Source organism: Charadrius vociferus, unplaced genomic scaffold, assembly GCF_000708025.1.
Source record: "Charadrius vociferus isolate BGI_N301 unplaced genomic scaffold, ASM70802v2 scaffold1, whole genome shotgun sequence".
Classification (NCBI taxonomy): domain Eukaryota; kingdom Metazoa; phylum Chordata; class Aves; order Charadriiformes; family Charadriidae; genus Charadrius; species Charadrius vociferus.
Genome location: NW_009647680.1, coordinates 2162295 through 2183536, shown reverse-complemented (window position 1 = coordinate 2183536; position 21242 = coordinate 2162295). Strand labels below are relative to the sequence as shown.

The 21242-nt window shown below is 37.1% G+C and overlaps 1 protein-coding gene across 1 annotated transcript; it reads right to left on the bottom strand.

Moving 5' to 3' along the window:
* Positions 1-651: 651 nt before the first annotated feature.
* MRE11A (MRE11 meiotic recombination 11 homolog A (S. cerevisiae)) lies at positions 652-20859 on the bottom strand. Its single transcript, XM_009881169.1, has 19 exons — positions 20840-20859; positions 20194-20326; positions 19130-19290; positions 18414-18501; positions 17607-17748; positions 15816-15930; positions 14563-14748; positions 13922-14093; positions 13135-13215; positions 12423-12549; positions 10034-10137; positions 7653-7826; positions 6156-6218; positions 4991-5207; positions 3946-4029; positions 2849-2904; positions 2302-2378; positions 1840-1918; positions 652-702 (listed from the first exon to the last, which is right to left on the bottom strand). Exons 1-19 carry the CDS (start codon positions 20857-20859, stop codon positions 652-654), a joined length of 2130 nt encoding a protein of 709 aa, XP_009879471.1.
* Between the last annotated feature and the right edge of the window lie 383 nt (positions 20860-21242).

Genomic DNA, 21242 nt, shown 5'->3' with positions numbered 1-21242 from the left:
CAATTCAATTTGAAGTCTTTGGCAGTTCTTGAATTACAGAGCAGAATTCATTCCCATATACTATGACATCTAATAACAGTGCAATAGTAGGTTTAGCTCTCCTAGTAGAGTTTAAAGTATTAGAACATTTTCCAGCTTCAAATACTGAAAACTGCATTTTTGGGTCAAACTATTACTCTTCAGAATTTTCAACTGTATCTGTAGAAAATTATGAATAAGTACAAGTTTCGTTATGCTGACCAAGTCCGCGTCCATATCCATATTTGCATACCACTATGAATTTACTCCTCTGCAAAATTCAAGCCCAAGAGATGGAGTTTTCTATAAAAGATACGACTGTTATTTACATTATTATTGCAGAAAGAAAACAGGCTTTTAGAAGTTTTAGAAATAAGTTGCAGTTTCAGGCCGTACTTCAGACTATATTAGACCTCTAGTCTAATGCATCGAGCAGTGCAACACCCAAATTATACCAAATTTGGTGCTACTGAAATAAACAAAACAGCCCCCGAACAAAAAACATTTCATAGAAGTGAAAATTGAAGGCAGCCATCATTTACAGAGAAATGCCATCTAGAGAATGCCTTGCAAACTGCTTTCCATTTTCTTCACTAACTTTCCCGTTTCTCTCTTGTGTAGCGAGCCAAAAAATCACTTAGTTCTTCTTGATGTTGCAGTGCTTTTGAATGGATCAGACTCTTCCTGCAATTTGTAAGAAGATCTGTATTACCAGAACAAGCACACATTCTGAGTCATAAAAAGTCGAGTCACCCTTAGATTAAACTAGAAAGCCTGGTCACATTACTCCATGTTTTCTGGCAGACCCGTTTTTGTTGGTTTTGATATGAAAAAGATTATCTTTTGATTTAAAAGTCCAGATCATAAATGTGCAGAGAATAGAAACTGAGTTTAAGTCAATACAATCAGCACAGCCACTCTGAAACGAGGAACAATCTCTATTTCAGGTGTGACCTAGGAAAACGTTATCATTATGAGCAGCACATACCTCAGTGAGGTTATGTCCATATACATATCACTCATCATAATTTACTGGGATTTGTACGAATCAAAAATACTGTTTCTTTTTGCATGTGCCAACAAATGCAGTTTTGTATTTCAGGTACAAGAAGGAGAGATAGCAGAGTGGAGAGAAGGGACAGGCATTTAACATTTTCTCTGAAGTGGCCAACACCTGACATTGTTAAGGCCGGGATCCTGACCATACATCACAGTCTGTGAAAACAAACCGCACAGTCCTTGACAGAATAATATGTATCCTATTCAGTGCAAAAGTGTGTACAAAATTCTACTTGTTTAATTATGGAAGAAACCATTTCCTAGTACTTCAGATATACACTGCAAGGACAGATATCTTAAACTTGATGATAGCGTAATTTTTTTTTTTAAGTTATTTACATAATTTGCAACAATAAAACATTTAAGTGCCCTGGAATACAGTAATTTTTAAATGCAAAAAAATAAAATTCTTCCTTTTTACAAGAAAAAAAAAAATAGATAAACAAATGAAAGGACATAGCCAAGCACCAGAAGAGATAACAATTATTTTCTTCCCCAGGCAAAACGACCTATTCCACATATTTCAGGAATGAAAATTAACTGATTAAGAATTGAAGGGAAAAAGGACTGAATATTTTCCTGAGATCCCTTCCAGCCTTAGTATCGATGATTATGTATATATTCTAATGAAAGCTGGCTGCGATAACCTAGCCTTGTTAGCAAAAAAAACCTCAACAAAAACCACAAAAAAACAACTACAAAACAGTAAGTTATAGAAATTTACACAAAGTAAAAGAAAAAAAACACCACTATATACCGTACCTCATCTGACTCAAAATCTACTCCTCTAGATGTTTGGCTTTGTGAACCTCTTTTACTAAATGAAGATGTAGCTGACAATCTGGAAACATACAAAGAGAAGAAAAAAAGGCATCAGTTTGTTCTCAATTACCAGACATTCCAATACCTTTCCCTTCAACTTAGATTTGGAACACCAACACAGAAATTAAGAATGAATAGAAATAACAATGACAACGATTCAAATTCTCAAACTAACATTAATTCTAAAGCTCTGACCTAGCTTACCTCAATCAGTAGAGCAATTTATTGTTACAGAAAGATCATCCACATTAATAGGTAAAAATTTATATAAATTCTCTAAGTAGTGTTATGATTTTCTTAAAAATTTGTTATTTCAGGTAGTAGATCAGAACCCTGGACCCTGCTGATTGCCGATCAGGAATAAGGCAGTCATAGTAGCATTCATGGAGTAAACATACCAACCTTTGATTTACTTTGGAAGAAGGAACAATAGAAATGTCTTCTAGATCGGAGTCATCATTTATAATATCCTGAAAAAAATGTATCATTTATAAAGCTTTTTCACAGAATTTATTCTTACAGCGATATAGTGCATAATGGCACAGTACTATAGCATAGAACCTGGGGGGGGGGGTGTCCAAATATATACCTAATTAGTTATAATATACACTTGATAGGGCTCAAGGCTAGAACTGCACAATGTGCAAATACAACACAAGCTATGCTCTTCAGATCTTTGATCTTGCAGAAACCCCCAAAATACTCACGTATATAGTCTGTATCTTAGACTACAGTCACAAATAAAACATGGCCTTTGTTTTTCTCAGACAAAACCCATAGCAAAAGAGGGTACAAAAGGTCTACAAATCAACATGCAGAAACTTACTGCTGGAACTGATAGCTTGGGAACATCTGCTGGTTTAGGCTAACATTTTTGAATATATATTTATCCTTCAAATCAGAAGACAGCAAAAGGCAGCACAACTTCACTCATGTAAGATGTTCTTACCTCAGAGCAAGATTTAGGTGAATTCAAGGAGAGCTCTGGTTTCAAAGACCTAAAGGCTAGAATAAATTAAATGGAATATTTTTTAAAGTGCTCCCACAATAAAATGCAAACAATGTTATATCATTCTTTTTATTTAAGACCTGCTTAGCATGCATTTCCTCTGCAAAATACCCTGAAAAACAAACAAGCAACCCTCCCCAACCCTAAAACATAATTTAAGCCTTTGCGAGAGTCTGACAACCCAAGGATCTAACCCTCTGCGCAGCAGTGGTTGCATCCCTGTCTGGCTGAAAAACCTTCAGTAACTTTGGTTAAGAGGAAGAGAAAAATGTTACCATTATTGATATTCCGGTATGTCTAACAGTTCAGACATCAACACACCTGCTAAAATTGATTTCTCTGCAGTATGTTATGTCACTTGCTGACCAATTTAAATTTAAGATAATTTGCCGATTAATTTAAAACTCACTCTACCGTTGAGTATTTTGTGTGGGATTTATGTATCGATTTCTGAGCAGGTTTTTTTTTTTTTTCTTTAACACTCAGATTACCTACACTGTTTCCTCAGAGCCTGTCCTCTGTAGCAAGGAAGGGATACTCCCACATATGTGGCTTAAATCACAAATAAGTTTCTCTTCCCTAGTGAAAACTGGCATTTCTCAAACTTGCTATAACATAAGACTAAATGAATTTGCATTAAAGCTTACTAACTTGTAAACATCAGTCAAAGTTAATATTTTTATCCAGAGGAATATTCTGCATGAAATAGATGCTATTAAGTCAGATTCCTTCTATGCTTATTCTTTACGGAACTGCTCACAGTGAGATGTTCCGTATGTCCAGTTCTAGTCAGAAGTTCTTGACATATTTCATTTTACCCCGTAACAGCAGGATATCACTATTCCTTTTTTTCCCCCCCTCCATTATTCTTTCTCTCATCACTGTTGGTTATTCTGTTTCATTAGAACCAAAAGAATTTCTCACAGCTGAATTGGACTAATAGAAACAAAGGCAACTAAGGCATTTCATCATTAAACAAACATCTACATTACAATTGGAGAGAGCAGATTAGAGTAATTGACTGATTGAAGGTTTACCATCCATGATAGACATGTTCTTGGCAGGCACAGATACAGGCTTGTAGCTTCTGCTGCTAGTAGTTGACTCTTGGCTAGTGCTTCCTGTAGGGACAATAAACAATATGCAAATCTGTTCAGTCTTTGGGTTTTGTTTTGTTTTTTTTTTTTCTTCCCTCTCTTTAGTCTATCATTACTGAGCAGGAAGTGACTTGAAAATCTACATTCCTCTTTACTCCTGCACTTTCTTCCTTGAATCAAAGCCCTCCTTACATGCAGAATTGCTCTGGGTCAAGGACTCAAAGCTTCACAGACACGGCCTCTTAACACCCGCCACCCTGCTCTGATGGGATCACAACAGTGTTGGAGCACACGCTCATAGAACTAGTTCAAAGGCACTAACCAAATCAGACCTAAGACAGCTACTTTTGTTTCAACTCATCCTGCTCTTAGACCTTTGGGCATATTACTGAGACAACTCAAATGAGTATATTACTGCAAGACCCCATCTTTTCTTTCTTAACTTATATACTTACATATTTATATATAATGGAAGTACATATATAATAGAAGTACCACTATCACTGTGAAGTGCACAATCACACATAGCCAAGGAGCTATTTAATTCCTTTTGCTTCAGAAACACTCCTAATTTTCTCAGTCACTAGAAACAATGAAGTCTCTTGTAAATTGCATTAGGAAGGAGACAATCTGTATCTCCACTCTATACTGCTCAAATGCATTACCTTTAGCTTTAACAAAGGTTTATCCATGCACTTCATTACACAGACCTTCCCAATAATGCATCTTTTAAGAGTCTACTATGTTTCCATTGCTGGGAAGCAAGATATTTTTAACCGCTTTGCGAAAAAGTCACAACTTAAGCTTTGTAAGGCAGTCAACTGTATGTAATATGATACCAAAAATATTTGTGAAGAACTTTTTTTTTCCAGTAGGAATCCTTAAGCAACAAAATTCCACTTGATGGAAGCATCAGAAGAGAGTCGCCTTTTGAAGAAAAAAAAAGTCAGTAACTGCAGTACAGAGAATGTGAACTTTTTCTTACCTCTTCCCCTTCGAGATGAACCTCTTGCTGTTGAATTTTGTCCCCTTGCACCTCTTGCCCTACCTCTTGCCCGACCCCTTCCTCGGCTCACTGTTGCGGGAAGGCCATCATCGGAATCACCAGTGCCTTTCATCCCCGTATCCATGAGTTCTTCATCACTGGAGGCTGCGACAAGAACTGCATCCTCAGATCTGTGGGCTCTAGCCCTGGTGATTGCCTGAAACGGAACAGTAAGTGCTATATGGAAAAGAATCTTAAATGATGAAATGCACCATGGTTAAATCCTAGTTGTGATATGTAGTTCTAAACCATTGAGGCTTAGAAGACTCACAGTGTTATGGAGCGCAAGGAAGTCTGTCAAAAAGCAGGGACAGTATCTGGTATATTTAATTTAGATGTGTACATATAAAGTAGTTAGCTAAGCTCTGATAACAGAATGGAGCTAGTTAATATGATGCATCGCCATGGGCATTTGGTGAACAGTTCAGGTCATCCTATGTCAGCTGTGTACATCTGCACCATCTGGGCTCCACTGACTTGATCTTCATTGATGACAGTGGGTGTTTAAGACAACTAGTTCATGTGAAGATATCTCAGATTAGGAGAACTGAATCTCACCCCAGGTGTCCGTTTTCTCAAAATTTCATGCCAGTCTCACAAAGCTTGCAAAGACAACAAAACACCAATGTTGTCAGTGGTTGACAATTCTCTTTGGAAAGACATCTCTGGGAGATCTAAGACTCTAAGATATAAGATTGCTGATGAGGACAATAGTACCTAAAGGCTTACCAATAAAACTAACTTGTTCCAGTAACATCACTCAGTACAGCCCATCAACACACCCACTATTGACAGGATCACAAACAGTTTAAGATGTCAGATCTCTGAAGGTTACCTGCCTGGTCTAACCTCAATTCAAAAAACAGAACAATTGAACATTCAGGTTCACAAATTTGCCCAAGAAAAGAGATATCAAAAGCCAAATTGAGCAGTAGCTTATGGACATATTATACCAAGGATGATGTAAAAAAGACTTACTAATCTTCCCTAGGCAGACATGCACTTTTTGGCAAGGACAATGTTGAAGTATTGCTAAATGACTTCATTCATACGCAGAAGTAACCATTCCACTCTTCAGCCTATGTTCAAAATTCAAAGGAGTTACCTCACGAACTTCCTCGTCCTCTTCTTCGATATTCTTTTTTCTACTCTCCCTGAATTTTCGTACCTGAATAAAATGAGTTCCCATCAAATTAACAGTTCATTTCATATGATAAACAAAACACAGTAACTGAGAAGTTTTGATCACTGAATTATTAAGTCAAACTCATGTGAGAGGCGAAGAAGAGTGCAAGAATAACTGAACAGATTGTTTAGAGCCTCTTCATGCTGTCCTACAGTTTAAGAATCTCATGTTCTATTAACAACTGCAGCTACATCACTGGGGAGAAAAAAGCTTGGAACATGATGAAAAATAGGAGATACTATGTTCAACAGAAGGAGCGTATACATAATTTGACAATTTAGGACAGTGAAATATGCAACTGGAAAAGAAGGGGTAGAGATGAAGAAGCAAGATGAAAAACAACAATATTGAGAAGAGACAAGAATTGCACTACATGTACAACTAGAACAAGAGGAAATGGCTTGAAATGGCTTCAAGTTGCGCCAAGGGAAGTTTAGATTGGATATTAGGAAGAAATTATTTACTGAAAGGGTCATCAGGCATTGGAACACGTTACCCAGGGCAGTGGTGGAGTTCCCATCCCTGGAGGTATTTAAGGGTCGTGTAGACCCTTAGTGGTTTAGTGGTGGGCTTGTCAGTGTTAGGTTATTGATTGGACTAGATAATCTTACGGGTCTTTTCCAATCTAGGAGATTCTGTGAAAGCTGAACTTGCCAAGTATGGAAAAAGATATGATGGGTGAGAGGGAAAGAAGGTATTAGTCCAAAAGACAAACAAACAAAAAACCCAACCCCAAAAGCGGCACAGAAAGCCTGCAGGCACTGATTATTTACAGTCTCTTTCAACCTCTCATGAATGAAAGCAATCAGCAAGAAAACAGGTATGTGCAACCTTCCTCCCCCCACCAAATTATTTTTTACACAGTGCACAGTTAAGCTGCAGAAAAACTTGTCATATAATGCTTGAATATTACAGCTGAATACATGGGCTCATGTGGAAGCTCAACAAGCTGATGGAGAAGTCTATTAAGGGCCTAGATACACATAAACCAGGTTTGTCTTTGGGAGACCCTGAGATGCAAGCAGTTAGAAGCTAGAGCACCTGAAGGATACGTTTCCTTTATGCTTGCACTGTTCTTGTACTCTTCCCTAAGCCAATATGAAAAAGCTAAGATTATATATACCATTTTTCTCACAGTAGAGATATACATACATATAGTTCTACACATCAGTGACAGATCTTTCCATGTATGTGTATGCAAATAAAGTGAGAATCAGTATAAGTATACCTAAACCCCATTCTCAATACAAGCTTTTAAACTATGTATTTCAAACTTCATCTCCGTATTTATTAATTCCAGAAAATGACTTGTCCATGCTCCACACAAAGGCAAATCTATTAAACCAGGTTTGAGCACTGGTTTTTCTACTATCTGTCTTGACATCTCCTAAGGAATTAACGTTGAGAGAGTATTACCTCCTCGTCTATCTTTTCTTCCTCTGCATCAGTGCGACGCTCCTTAAGAAATCTCTGTGTTTTTTCTAGTTGAAATTTCACCAACTCTTCTATGGCATCTTTTTCCTCTTTGTCCACAAACTCCTGCACTGCTTCTCCCATTCCCCGTTCAGTTAGAAGTGAAAGCTGTACTTTCTTTATAATTGGGGAAAATATTTTGTTAAGAAGCATCTGCCATCAAAGAAAGCAAGTAATATTCCTGCTGTTTCAGATAAATGTTACATTAAATTGTTTCCAAAACCAGTAATGTGCATTGAAGATTTCAATCAGAGAAGAGCAATAAGCAAAGATGTTACTCATCATAAGACAGTTACAACCCCTTTGCTACTAGCATGTTACACCTACTACAGGGTATTTCCCAGACTCGTCAAAGAAGATTCATAAACAGTAAAAAAACTGCAGTGCTAGTCATAGCTAATTTGTCTGAAATGTATTGCTGAGAGAGGAGAGAAGGTAAACTGTATTCTTTCCTAGTTCCCCTCCCTTTTTTAAACTAAAGCTAAGATCAACTTGCAGAGACATAACAATGCTACTAAAAATGGGCCTTGCATTATTACAAATGCTAAATTACTTAGTTTTACTGTAAAATTCTAACATTAAAAATGGCAGTTACAGAGCAGGGCAAATTATTACGATGAAGCATTAAGAGCTATTAAGCAGAAGTCTACTCTACTGAAATTCTGTAAATACCAGTAGTTCTCATACGTTCATCAAGTGAGATGATATTTATCAAGATAGTCTACATTACGATATTACTACGGACACCAATTAGTAAAAGTTGTAGATGCTATTGGTGGTGTTTCGCAGCCATTCTCTTCTCTACTCTCCTTCGCAATACAGTAAAAAGAGACATTCTGAGAATGAAACTCCCATATAGGCAGTAATGTTTAAACAGCAGCCTCTTTTGTCTGTAAACTACAGCACAGATAATTTCTTAGTAATAAACATTATATATGCTTATTAATGATTTCTGATCCTTCCAGGTGTCCTTTAGAAATTGTTTTGAGGGTTGTATCAGAGGCATAAAACTTTCCCTGAAATAATGCTGAACTGAGGAAAAATTTTTACAGCTATTATAAAACAAAAAATTTACAGAAAAATAAAACAAGCATCTCAAAAGAGTGACTGATTGTAATGATGCAGAACATGAATGTTTTCCTCCCTCTTTCTTTCATTACCATGTTAACTTAAAATGTATCAACCTCCTACTGCATGCCTTCCCAGAAGAGGAACAGATTCTTTCAAGTCTTTACAGACATTGAGCTGCTGAAGCAGACCTCAAATGCAGGGACCAGTAACTGAGCTGTTTATACAAGAACATACAAACAAGTTGGGAAGATGATGTAACAGTGACAATTTTGCAGAATAAGGGAGGAAAAGAGATTAAAAGCAAAATTTATTTTTCATATTAGAATACAGTGTCCTGTCTTTGACACTGCTACCCCTCCCCATGGGATTTAAGGGTGGCACACATTTGAAGAAGTGCCTACTTCTGAACTAGTCACCCTGGGCTCCCTGTCATATTCAGAAGGCAAATTAGCCCTTCCAGAGCATGACTTATGCCATGCTAATACTGACACCTAACGTGTCTAAGGTTAGGTGAGATGATATGATTTGGGGGATCTTCACCTCAGGAATCCTTGCTCTAATGACTTTCTATAAAGCATGTTCTGAAGTAGCTTCTGAAAGTTATGCTTGATCATCTAGATCAAGCATTTGGGCGCCCGACTCACTGATAATTATTATTTTTTACCTCTGAGACATTACTGCCCTGGTGTTGGGAAAGGGAAATAAATTAAAGGGAATTAAAAGGTTTAATGAAAGGGTGAGGGGAAAGCAAACTATATCCTTCTCCCTGCTCTGCTTTAAAGATAACGTGGAATTGCACTATGTCTGAGGACACAAATAGACTGCAAAGTAACAAGTTACTTCAAGTCAGCTGGTAATAGTAAATGGGTCAGTTTCACATTGACCCTATAGCAAATTAAGGTAGCTTCTCACTCAAGAGCATGCTGCCTCGCATTTTCCTCCTGTAAGAACATGACACATCATTTAGTACAGGGCAGACACTGCAAGTTCACATGAAGAGTTATCATAATGTTCTCAAATCTGCATGTGCTCACATACACTATACAACCTATATACAACAGTTACTTGTTAACTTAAGACATATACTTCATACCGTGATTCACATAGAGTTATATAGGAAATAAAATCACTTCTTGGTGAATGTCAGAGTCTTTTCAGGGAAAGCTACTTCCATTAAGAAAGCAAAAAACCAAAAAGATAAAAAGACCACATTCCATTAAAAAAAAAAATAATCATAAAAGGTAGCAAGATACCTTCTCTGCTGTCTGAAAATACTGCTTTACAAGGTCTTCCACCCTCAGTGTCATCCCCTCAGAAGCAGGTCTGCTAACCAGTTTTCCAAAATTAAGATCGCTGTCTAGAATAGAAAAGCACAGTGGCACTGTCACCCATGCTAGCAGCTCTTAATTGTTATCATCCCACTGACAGTAACAGGAAAAAAGGTTAATATAAGCATATTAAGAATTGTGGTCCCTTTTATATGTAAAGGTTTTTTGTTCTAACAGTACAGTCTATTGTCTGGAAATAAAGGTAAACATAATGGATGCAGTAACTGTACAAGACAACTCCACCCCTAGCAGATACAATGTGTTCTAACTACCAAACGTCTGGAATTATAAACTGAACACTATGTCCTGAAGGTTATTATAACTGAACTCTAAAAGATCACAAATGGAAGAAAATCAAAGGAGCCATCAAAGCACAAGGGTTTTTTTATAAGTAACTCTGTTACTCGAGAAGAAATTTTCCTCCAAAGCACAGGCTGATTTTCAGTAGAAAATGTTCATAGCTCATAAAGTCTGACCCCCATTCTCAGGCAGCAAGGTAGGAATGACAGAAGAATGAAAGGGATAATCAACTGAGGTTACCATATACCATGCAAAGTAATATAAAGTGACTACAGACTGCTTACAGACATCTGCCACGTGCAAGCACAAAACATTGTCTTCTTCATCATTGTATAAACAGCTATGACAAAAGAAACAACTTCTGAACTGATGAAGTCTTAACATCACCTGTACTCAACCATAGCATTATCACAGAATCATAGAAAGGTTTGGGTTGGAAGGGACCTTAAAGATCATTGAGTTCCAACCCCCCTGCCATGGGCAGGGACACCTCCCATTAGACCAGGTTGTTCAAAGCCCCATCCAGCCTGGCCTTGAACACCTCCAGGGATGGGGCCCCAACAACTTCTCTGGGCAACCTGTTCCAGTGCCTCACCACCCTACAGAGTTTCTTCCTAGTATCTCATCTAATATCCCCTCTTTCAGTTTAAAATCATTACCTTTCATCCTATCACTACATTCCCTGATAAAGAGTCACTCCCCATCTTTCCTGTAGGTGCCCTTAAAGTACTGGAAAGCTGCTATAAGGTCTCCCCAGAGCCTTCTCTTCTTCAGGCTGAACAACCCCAACTCTCTCAGCCTGTTTCACAGCAGAGGTGCTCCAGCCCTCTGATCATCTTTGTGGCCCTCCTCTGGACCCGCTCCAACAGGTCCATATCCTGAAAATTTTGACTGCTTTATTAGCCACCTCCCTTGCATTAGAGGATATTTAATAAAGTACTGCAAAGAACCATGGTATTCTTTTTACATTCCCTTCCTGAGGTATTGATGAAACATGGCGACAGATGTGGTAGCTATCTTGTATTCTGAAAATATTAATGAGATTATGCAACTGTTAAAAAAGTCCCAACCAAAATAAAACAAGATCAATACAGCATTAATTACCCCCCCCAAAGCAGTTTTTATTAATGAAACATGACGTTTTGAACTGTGTAAAACTGACAGTGCAAGTAAAAACTGTCAATTGGATTGGAGTACTTAAATGCACTAATGTGAAATATTAACAGTTATTTAGCACAGTTTGTTCTTGTGCAAGCTGTATCTTCATTAGCAACTATTACAAATCCAGTATTTGGGCATCTATTAACCATTTATTAAAAATTCTAGGCACAGTGAGAAATGCTACAATAGTAACAGCTATTATTTGTTTTGCACAAATGCTTGAATAGAGATGTACCTGGAACAGACTAAAAAGCCAAGAGCACCCCATACACATGATTAATTACAGCAAACAAAATGCTCTTGTACCTTCAGACTTTTTTTTTTTTTTAATATACAAACATCTTCTCAAGCCCAACTCCTCCATTAGTATTTTAGGTATAAACAAATGAACTAGTACAGCAATAAAATTTAAAAAAAAAAAAAACAAACAAAGGGAAAAAACACAACACCCACCTCTTTTTCCTGCAGAGTACCCAAAAACAACCATCTAATTCTGAGAAGTCTCAGGAGTTTAATACTTTTCATGGTAATTATCACAGAATCACATAGCAAATCAGTCTGGTATGGGGCTATATACATTACTATAAGCAACTCAAGAAGATTTGAGGCCAAAGAAAAAGGAATTATTTATGAATAACTGTCAGAAGATGCTGTACTGAATATCAGAATTTTAGACAAACCCAGCGATAGAACAGAAATACTTGTGCAACATTTACACTTAAATGAGACTATGCATCTTCACTCCTCCTGTAACACATTAGATGGTAGACACCAAGCCTTTGCAAGCACTGGGTAACAAGATAAAGGAAGAAAAATGAAAGCCAAGGCAAGCCAATGATTCCTTAATAATTACCATTTTTCTCTTTTTGTTCACGATGCCTGAAAAAGTGTATGATGTCTTTCGGGTTAGCCACCTTATCCATGTACTTCTGGCTAAAACGATGGACACTAAATGGTTCGAAGCCACCTGTATAATCAACCTAAGAGAGGAAAGGAAAAATTGAAATATGAAACAAACAGATACAGAGAAGCCACACAAATCAAGATGAGTTTGTTATCCTTCAAAGGAAAAATTGAAGTAAAAAATACCTAAAATTAAAAAATTAAAAAAACCTAAAACTAACGCTTTACCACACTATGCAGAATAGTTAATAGATAATAATAGCTAATAAATAGTATTAGCAGCATAGCTAGTAACAGCCTAGATTCATAACTTGTTCCTAACTTGTTTCATTTACTAGTCTTCAGGAAAGTTTCCATAAATTAGGTTAGGAACAAACATAGGATATCATGACTTAAGAAAAAGTTCTTTCTAAATAGCCATTTCTGGTCCCCTTACTCAGAGCAGCAGTGAAGTATACTTATGACCAGTCTCATCCTTTACCATAGAACACTAGTCATATCACAGGTAAACAGAATCATGGTATGAAGGTGATTTATATTCACCGGTCCACAGTAAGAAATTTTATATATTACGTGTTTATAAAAAAGAAAAACCCCATGACTTCGAAATTTTTCACAGTGACCTTTCAAAACACAGCAATCCAAACTGAAAAATTTCTTACTCGTAATCTTATCAGAGGCTTCTCTGGCTGGCGTGGATTTCCCAAGCGTTCTCTTTCTGCCTCATCCAGCATCAATTCAACCTACGAAGCAGAATTAGAAATTTAGTTCCACTTTATTCCTTTACAGATGCCTGAACCCTTCAAGTATAACTTTAAACACATCCAGCTGCAGGGGGGAGCTATACAAATAAATATAGGATGTGCTCTCATTCCTGAACACACACATGTACCAGTATCCAGCCAAAAGCGATAGGAATGAACAAGAAAAAGTCAAAATGAAAAGCTTAGCTTTCAGATATAGTGTAGTCCAGCATTATCTACATCACTGATCACTCATAACTACTTTACGTTATAGCTGGTAGCCTTTGCTAAATTTCTAGTTCCAGAGAAAAGAAGGAAGAAAAGAAGGTTCTTATGCAGACCTAAGAACCAAGAGCAATTAATTAACTTGTTTAGTTACTTCTGCCACTTCACAATGCACAGCCCAGCTCTCAGCGTTTAGGTACACGTATTTATGCTGGTTCCAAAGTGCAAATCCAATGCTGCCCCACTCTCAGGCGAGAGTTTTTGTACAAAGATGATATGGACCCCCATAAAGCAGTTCCAGCCTACTTTAAAAGGTTATCCGAGTCCAGGAATCTGGAAGCCATGGCTGCAGTGAATGTGATGGAAATAGCCTCCTATGGAAACATTGCCTAAGTCTGTCTCAAATAATATACAGCAAAACTTTTCACCTTCCAGTCTGAAAACCAGCCACAGATCACATTCCCTGTCCACACGCTGTTACCTTTTCCATGCAGAATGCTTGTATTGCCTGAGTTACTTTGGGATTGTCGGGATTAAAGAGATCTGGGTGATCAGCTAGAACAACATCCTCCATGTGGAAAGTTCGCACTGTCTCTAGAGCAATCTTCTGCATTTTCATCACTTTCCCTTTAACATGCAGCAAACCAATGTGTCTAGAAGGAGAAAGGTAACTTACTAGAAGGTAAATTTAAGAGAACTATGGTATAAAAGTTTGGTTTAAATTCATGTTTAATTTTCAGGGACAAAAGTTCAAAAGCTATAGGAAGTTCTTGGATCCGTACTTCACGGTTGGCCCTGCCAAACTTCAGTTCCATTATATTTAGACAGTGCTCGTTCCATATACAAGAACATGTACACAGTTCCTTGTATACCAATTTATCAGGGTGCAAAACTTCTTCGACAAGTTCCATTTGATTCGAACATTAGGTTTAATCCTAAGTAAAGCAAAAGTTATTCTAGGCACTGATTCAAGCTATTTCATTTGTTATGTCACACTCTGAAGCTATAACACTGTAACACAAGTCCTTTTGTACTTAACAGAGGTATTTTTCTTTTCTCAACGCAACACTCTAGACACAGAAGGCAAGGGATAAACAAGAACAAAAAGAAAGGATCACACACTTTTTTACGGCTTCTCCGGGGGACAGAGATGTCACCACTGAACTTCCTGGTTGAGAAACAAAGAAACATTGCTGTTCATTTTGGGAGGGAGCTATTTTGCACTCATGTTCGTGACCCCATACAACAAGATCAATAAAGTCATCTAAAAACTGCTCTGGAATGTAGTTGGTAGCTCCATGTTTGCTCCTGTTCAAGAAAAGAGAAAAATAATTAGAATGTCCACAGTCGTGAGTGGACAAGGAGGTAGCGAAGGAGAAGAAAAACATCAGTGTGATTTAAAGTGACACAGAAACTTCAACAAAAATATCTGACATACATTTCACATTAGGTACTCTTCACATTTATTTCTCATACAATTGTTTAAAGTGTTTGGTTAAACAAAAAGGCAGCTTACACAGCTCATACTTTTCTGCTCCCCTCCCTTTATTTGGATCTCCCTTTTCATCTTACTTGGCTTGCAAGACTTTAGGGTTTTTTCCATATGAATGCTTTTATAGCACCTCACAACCTTTTTTTTTTTTTTTTTTTTTTAAATTGGTGAGGTAAAAGCCAGTGAATGAAACAGATATGGGACCACCTCCCCACCCCCCCATTCCCTTCCAGAAGATAAAGGAGATGGAGGAAGAATGAGGTCCTTCAGCCTACTGGACAGAGATCAGTACACGGCGTTATCTGAGCTACATTTGTTTAGTTTTGCTTCACTATTACTTGCACATGAGGATTGCACTTATTCAGGAAAAATGATAACAAAGGATTTGGAAAAGAATTCTGCCTGTTCCTACTACCACTGCTGAGAGAAGCGTGAAGGCAGAAAGAACTCATGCTACCTATCGTCTATTCAAGAGAAACTGTAAAGCATAGCACTGCAAGTGAACAAACAGCACTTGTCAAATCATGGTTCAAACAAGGATAGAAAACACAATATGAAGTTTAATGCTCCTTCAGCTCTAACAAGGAGACAGGACTTAATTATATGCATATTACACTACAAATCCTCCACTGCCCCTAACTATAAGAGTTTGGGAAGAGATTTCCCAACATTCCCAACTCATTTATTTCAACTCTTTTCCTTTATGATTCTTCTGTAGAAGAGCTGTAGAACAATGCTTTCATTTGGGAAAATCTTAAGAAACCAGCTACTCACAAAAAGCACCAACTAGCATAGCTGGCTTTCTCACCTATCCTTTTCAAGGCAGTTTAAGGAAGTAACACAGTAAGTTTAAAAGTCACTGTAATTCATTCAATACTCTTACCTATTTTGATGAATCACAAACAAGTTAAACCAGCTATCTTCATCTTCCTTTGGTCTCAGCATGGTTACTTGTTTATTGACAAACATACGATACAACCTTTCATCTGGAATAGCTCCTGGAGTAGACAAAACAAAACATTAAATCATTTTTGAGTGGTAAACCAGCCTTTTTTAATAGCTTTTTTTTATTAGCAACTCCATTAAAAAGAGCACAAAGAACACAACTTTGTGGCAAGATCAGCTCTTCAGTATCATGACCTAAGAAGTATGAGGCATGATTATGAATTTGAAGAGATCAAAGTATAAACTGGCTATTTTACTAGATGGACTTATGAAAATAAGACATTTTAACATGAAATCTACCTTTAAACAACTGCTAAAAGCAGTTTCATTAACTACAGCTGATTTGAGACCTCTTGCCAGTTTTCTGTGCCAAACAGCTTACTATGGGCAGAATTAAAAATATTAGAAGAGATGTTTTATTTCTTGTTGTCACAGTAAGTATATTTTGTTGTAAGGTGAAGCCTAAAACCAGATACTACTGAGTAGAGATGGAGTTCTTAAACATACTTTCAAATTGTCTACAAAACAAGAAATAAACCATGAATTCTGCAAAGTCCCACAAAGCAGGAAAAAGTCTGCCGTACTTCTCACCTATTTGTCACTGACTACTTCCTTGATGTTTTTAACAAGAAAAAAAAAACACAAACAAATCATCCATACCCAGGGTTCATAATGCATTTCAATAAAATCCCATATGGAGTTTGCATATTTTGTATAAGAAAAGTGCTCTTTAAATCAGAGAAAGTAAGAGGGTATAGAATCCTGGTACAAGCTCAAAGAAACATCTCATGAACATTTTCATGCAGCAACACCCGTACTTTAGAAAGTTGCTGCATTTCCCAGAGATTATTCTGGGTATTAAAAATTCAAATGCCTTTTGAAAACTTTTATATTGTGGTATTAGAACCCTCACTACTAGCCCTTAGAACATCTAGCAAGCTTTTAAAGTATCTCATTAAACACATGAAACCACAGCCACACAGGACAACTTATAGCTATAAAAGTTGCTTGGAAATTAAGTGTTTAAGCACCCGTGACTGGACATAAAATAAGGGGAAAAATTAAGATCGTAATAGTTAATTTTTCTAGACAGAAAGCAGTAAAACTTAACCATTCTAAGTAAGAACTGAGGGTAGAGGGGAAGGTGGAGGAGAAAATAGAAAGGGACAAACTGAAGTTGAAAACCCACTGTAGAACACCTTTAAAATATGAAACTTCACAAGTTTCTTTACAGAAACTTAGGTTACCTGTGACAGATGTTACTTATGAACCACTTCAGACAAACATGTCAGACATTAGGTTTCTGCTCAGACAGTTTATGTTTTTTAATATAACCAAAATGGTACATGAACACACAGTGTTCAAGTTTTACCTAAACAGGAGGAAGTAAGCTTAATACGTAACAGTGAGAATTTAAGAGTGTGATCGCCCTGACTCAATACACAGGCACCCTCTATGGCTAACTTAAGCAGGGTTCATTAAAGACCAATAAAAGTCTAAAAGTTATTGAAGGATTTATTTTAAAGTGAAAAAAGGCAAAGAAAAAAAACCTGTAATCCAGTGACAACGCAGCAGGAGGAGAAACCTGACACTGTTATGCCTTAATTTAGCATTAATTAGACTTGCATATTTGTTGCAGCACTGTATGTTTTTTCCAACTTAATTTAGACCTATTGAGCTTCAGTAATACACGAACAGTCCAGCCACAGTCTGGCAGACTAATACCTACCTAAGCCATACAGAGCAATTTTTGTTCTACCCTTACGCAATAAAATGGGACTAATATCTATTTTCTCCACAGAAGTTGAACGTCCAAAGTGATTCAACAATCCTGCACAGCTTAAAATATCCAACGCACACAGTGCATCTGCCTGTAGAAAATATTAAGAAACAAATATAAAAATGCTGAACAGAACATTTAGCCTTTAAAGTATAAGTGAAACAGTCTCAAAAGGGAGAGATAATATCTTTCCTTAAGTAACTTCTGCAGTTGAAAAACCCCGCCACATATATTAGCTTTTTTTAGTACTAATGGGTCCAGAAGCAAATCCCTTTTCCTTACAAGTCTTGCTTCATTTGAGCAACATGAAATTAAACATTGAATCATGCAGAAAAACAAAACCAAAGAAAAAAAACCCTCCAAAGAGGCAAAGTCTCTAAGCTACTACAGAAAATTATCTGCTAACTACTTCATAATAAGTCCAAAGTTAAATTTCTCTTGTTAAAACACCCATTTCATGATACACTATTTATAGAATCACAGAATATAAAATGCAAAATTATTAATTCAACACACGCACTTTGCTGCTTTCTAAATGTTCTTTCACTGCTTACTGCTTACTTTTAGTGGTTGATTTTTAAACTAGCATTTCATCATTATTAGATTATCCTCCTTGAAAATGCAAGATGCATATCAATTGTATGCGCACAAGACAAAGCATCAAAAGTCCCCTTAAGAAAAAAGCTTTCTATAGAAATTTCTATTTCTGCAATATTTTTGTATAGAATAGTATAGTACAATTATGATAATAATTACCCCTGTGGGATCATCATGATTGCCATGAATACTAAAAATTGGAATAGAAATGTTGAGATTTCTATCCTGATAATTCACCCATGGAAACCTGAACAAGAAGATGAAAAATAAGTTAAACTATATCTGCAAATCTGTGGACAATTCCCAATATTATTTTCAAATTAACATCATCACAAATACATCATGACAGCAGTACAAATAAGTAAGTGGCTATGAATAAGCTTAAGCTGCACAGCATAAGAAGATTCTTATGGACTGGAATGGCACTTCCCAGTGGGAAAAGAGTACCAAAAAGATCCTGAGGTTTTTTTTGGAGCAAGCCTATGGAAAGAATTGTACAACATGTTGTGTGGTACAAGCAAGAGCAGTGGATTGGGCTGTGCAACCTTTGTTTACACATAAAGGATGCTGCTGATTTTACCACAATTTGTGTAAATTGTTTTACTTGCATTGTATTCGCGGGATAGAAACAATACATTACATAAAAGTATCAAATGTCACAACACATTCAGAAGTTTCCCCAAAAATTGTGTGCATTCCTTTACAGACTTAGATCATAAAAGATGATAGGTGAAGTCATCCTGTAAACTGTCCCATGCAAACAGGCCTAAAACTTCAAGGTTCCAGTCACAGAGGATATAAATCATAAAAATCACAAGATGTTCACCCAATACACAGACCAAACCTTACACCATAATTTATAGGAACATACTTACTTGCTGTAATGAAAGTTAACTGCCTGATCACTCAAAATTTCAAACTGAACGGGACGATCACCCATGCAGTATTTTCTCAGTGACTCCACACAAGAGTGTACTGTTTTTCTGGAAGGTTTGTTTTCATGAAAAAGGTCCCCACCTAATAAAACAAAGTCCACCTGTATGTAACAAAAAGCTCTATTATTTTAATACAACATTTTATATTACTTTGAAAGAGTTCTAAGCAAATTGTTTAAATTATTTCTTCTAAGGAGTTCCACATAGCTCCTCATATCTGGACTTCTACGTAAAACGAATTGGTAGTTGCAGACACAGTATTTAATGTCCTCATGAAACAAACATTAACTAAATTATTCATTAAAACAAAACCAAACCCCAAAAAAACCATTTACGAAGAGCTATAGGATAAAACAACTGATAGCGTTGAAAAAAAAACAACCAGTTAAGTGCTTTAAAAAGGGTCTCCATATTGGGCCTTGAACATTTTCTTTGACAGGCATGAAGAGATACATTATCTTTTCATTGCTGTACTATCTAGCAGGAAAAAAAATCAGTAGCTATCCCCATATTACTTTGAGAAGGTACTAGTTGCAGTTTCTGTATATATTTAGCTTTGAAAAAGCATTAGGAAAAAGAATCATCTTCAACAAAATTGCAAATAATTTTACTAAGAAACACTTAATCCTTAAAACTAGAAACACTTTTAAAGTGTCTAACTTTTATTCCTACTTTCTCAGTTGCCTGAAGACTTTGTATCATTACTCTCACGCCTCCCTTCTTGCGGTGACAAACCCTCTCTAAATACCACTGGAACTGGTGCAGGCAACTTGAAAACACCGTTAAAGCAACTAGGGCCATACTTTAATAAGAATGCTCTCACAAAGGAACAGGCATTCCTTTTACCATAACAGAAATGTAGCTGATTGCAATAAATAGTTTGGTTTAGTCATTTAACGTGACATTACGAAAGATGACACCAGGCCTAAGCTTTACAGCTTCTGGCAGGTTGGAATGTATTTTCCACAGTCTCACTCCTTCACTTTCCAAAAAGCAGTACTTACATCATTTTTTTGAGCATGGCTCAGAATTTCATCAAAAGTCACAAACGTATCATTCCCACGGACTGGATCCTTCTCCAAATAGCCAAGATGAATATCAGTAGCAATAAGTATTTTAAAGCTATCTTCATCATCCCTGAATAAGGCAGGAAAATTTGTGTTAGACAGCAATACACTTAAGAATTTCAACACTGACTTTATTAAGGTAAGCTGTCCTGTCCAAAGTCATTAAATACGCAAGAGATTTGTTATAAAACTCTATGGAAATATCATTCCTGTAATAGTCTCAAAACTTTTCACTACTTTTATGGCAAATCGATCTTCACCAAACCAACCAGTTTGAAAATTAGGTCATCCCAATCGGACTACTCTAGTAAAGGGCTGCAACCATCTCTGTGAAGTATCTAATGACAAATTAAAAATCTTTTTTATGTTTTCTGAGCTTAAAAAGACTTGCTGAACAAACGTTCAATTTTCTCTCTTTGCAGTGGTAATCTACATATATGTGGAAGCAAGCATGATGATCATAAGGACGATTAGGAAAGCATAAACACTGAACTCAGTACTTCTTAACTTATTCCAAGCATACAAAATACTTGCTATCTGATGATAGAAGAATTGCATAGAGCTGCAGACAACAGGAGCTTACTGCGAGTTGATGGTACTCATCTTCGTGCCAAGACTCCTCACAAAGCAGCTCTGGACACAGCTGGGTAGGTCAGGTCAGGAAGTCAGTTTCTACCTTCATCGATGCTATGTAAAGCCTAAGAGGCAAAAGTTATAAACGAATTAGAACGAAGGGTACAGTGAGCTGAATGCTCAGTTTTTTATTAGTTATTCTTGCTTGCAAAAAAACCTCAAGATAAGGAAAGATCCGTGCTTGGTTTAACCGTTTACAACTGCACCAGAGGCACGGCTACCCCGGGGGGCGCCGCCAGCCCTCTCACACCGCCCGCCCGGGAAGGCAGCGGTGGGGAGGATGGCCACGGCGGGGCGGATGGCCACGGCGGCACCGGGACGAGCACGACCGCCATGGGGTTCAGCAACGGCGC

Excerpts from the sequence above, each read along its gene's own strand:
- MRE11A (XM_009881169.1), bottom strand. The coding sequence starts at position 20,859 with ATGAGTACCATCAACTCGCA. Across the intron at positions 19,291-20,193 it reads GCCATGCTCAAAAAAATGAT|GTGGACTTTGTTTTATTAGG; the intron begins GTAAGTACTGCT and ends TGTTACATACAG. Across the intron at positions 13,216-13,921 it reads AAGCATTCTGCATGGAAAAG|GTTGAATTGATGCTGGATGA; the intron begins GTAACAGCGTGT and ends TCTGCTTCGTAG.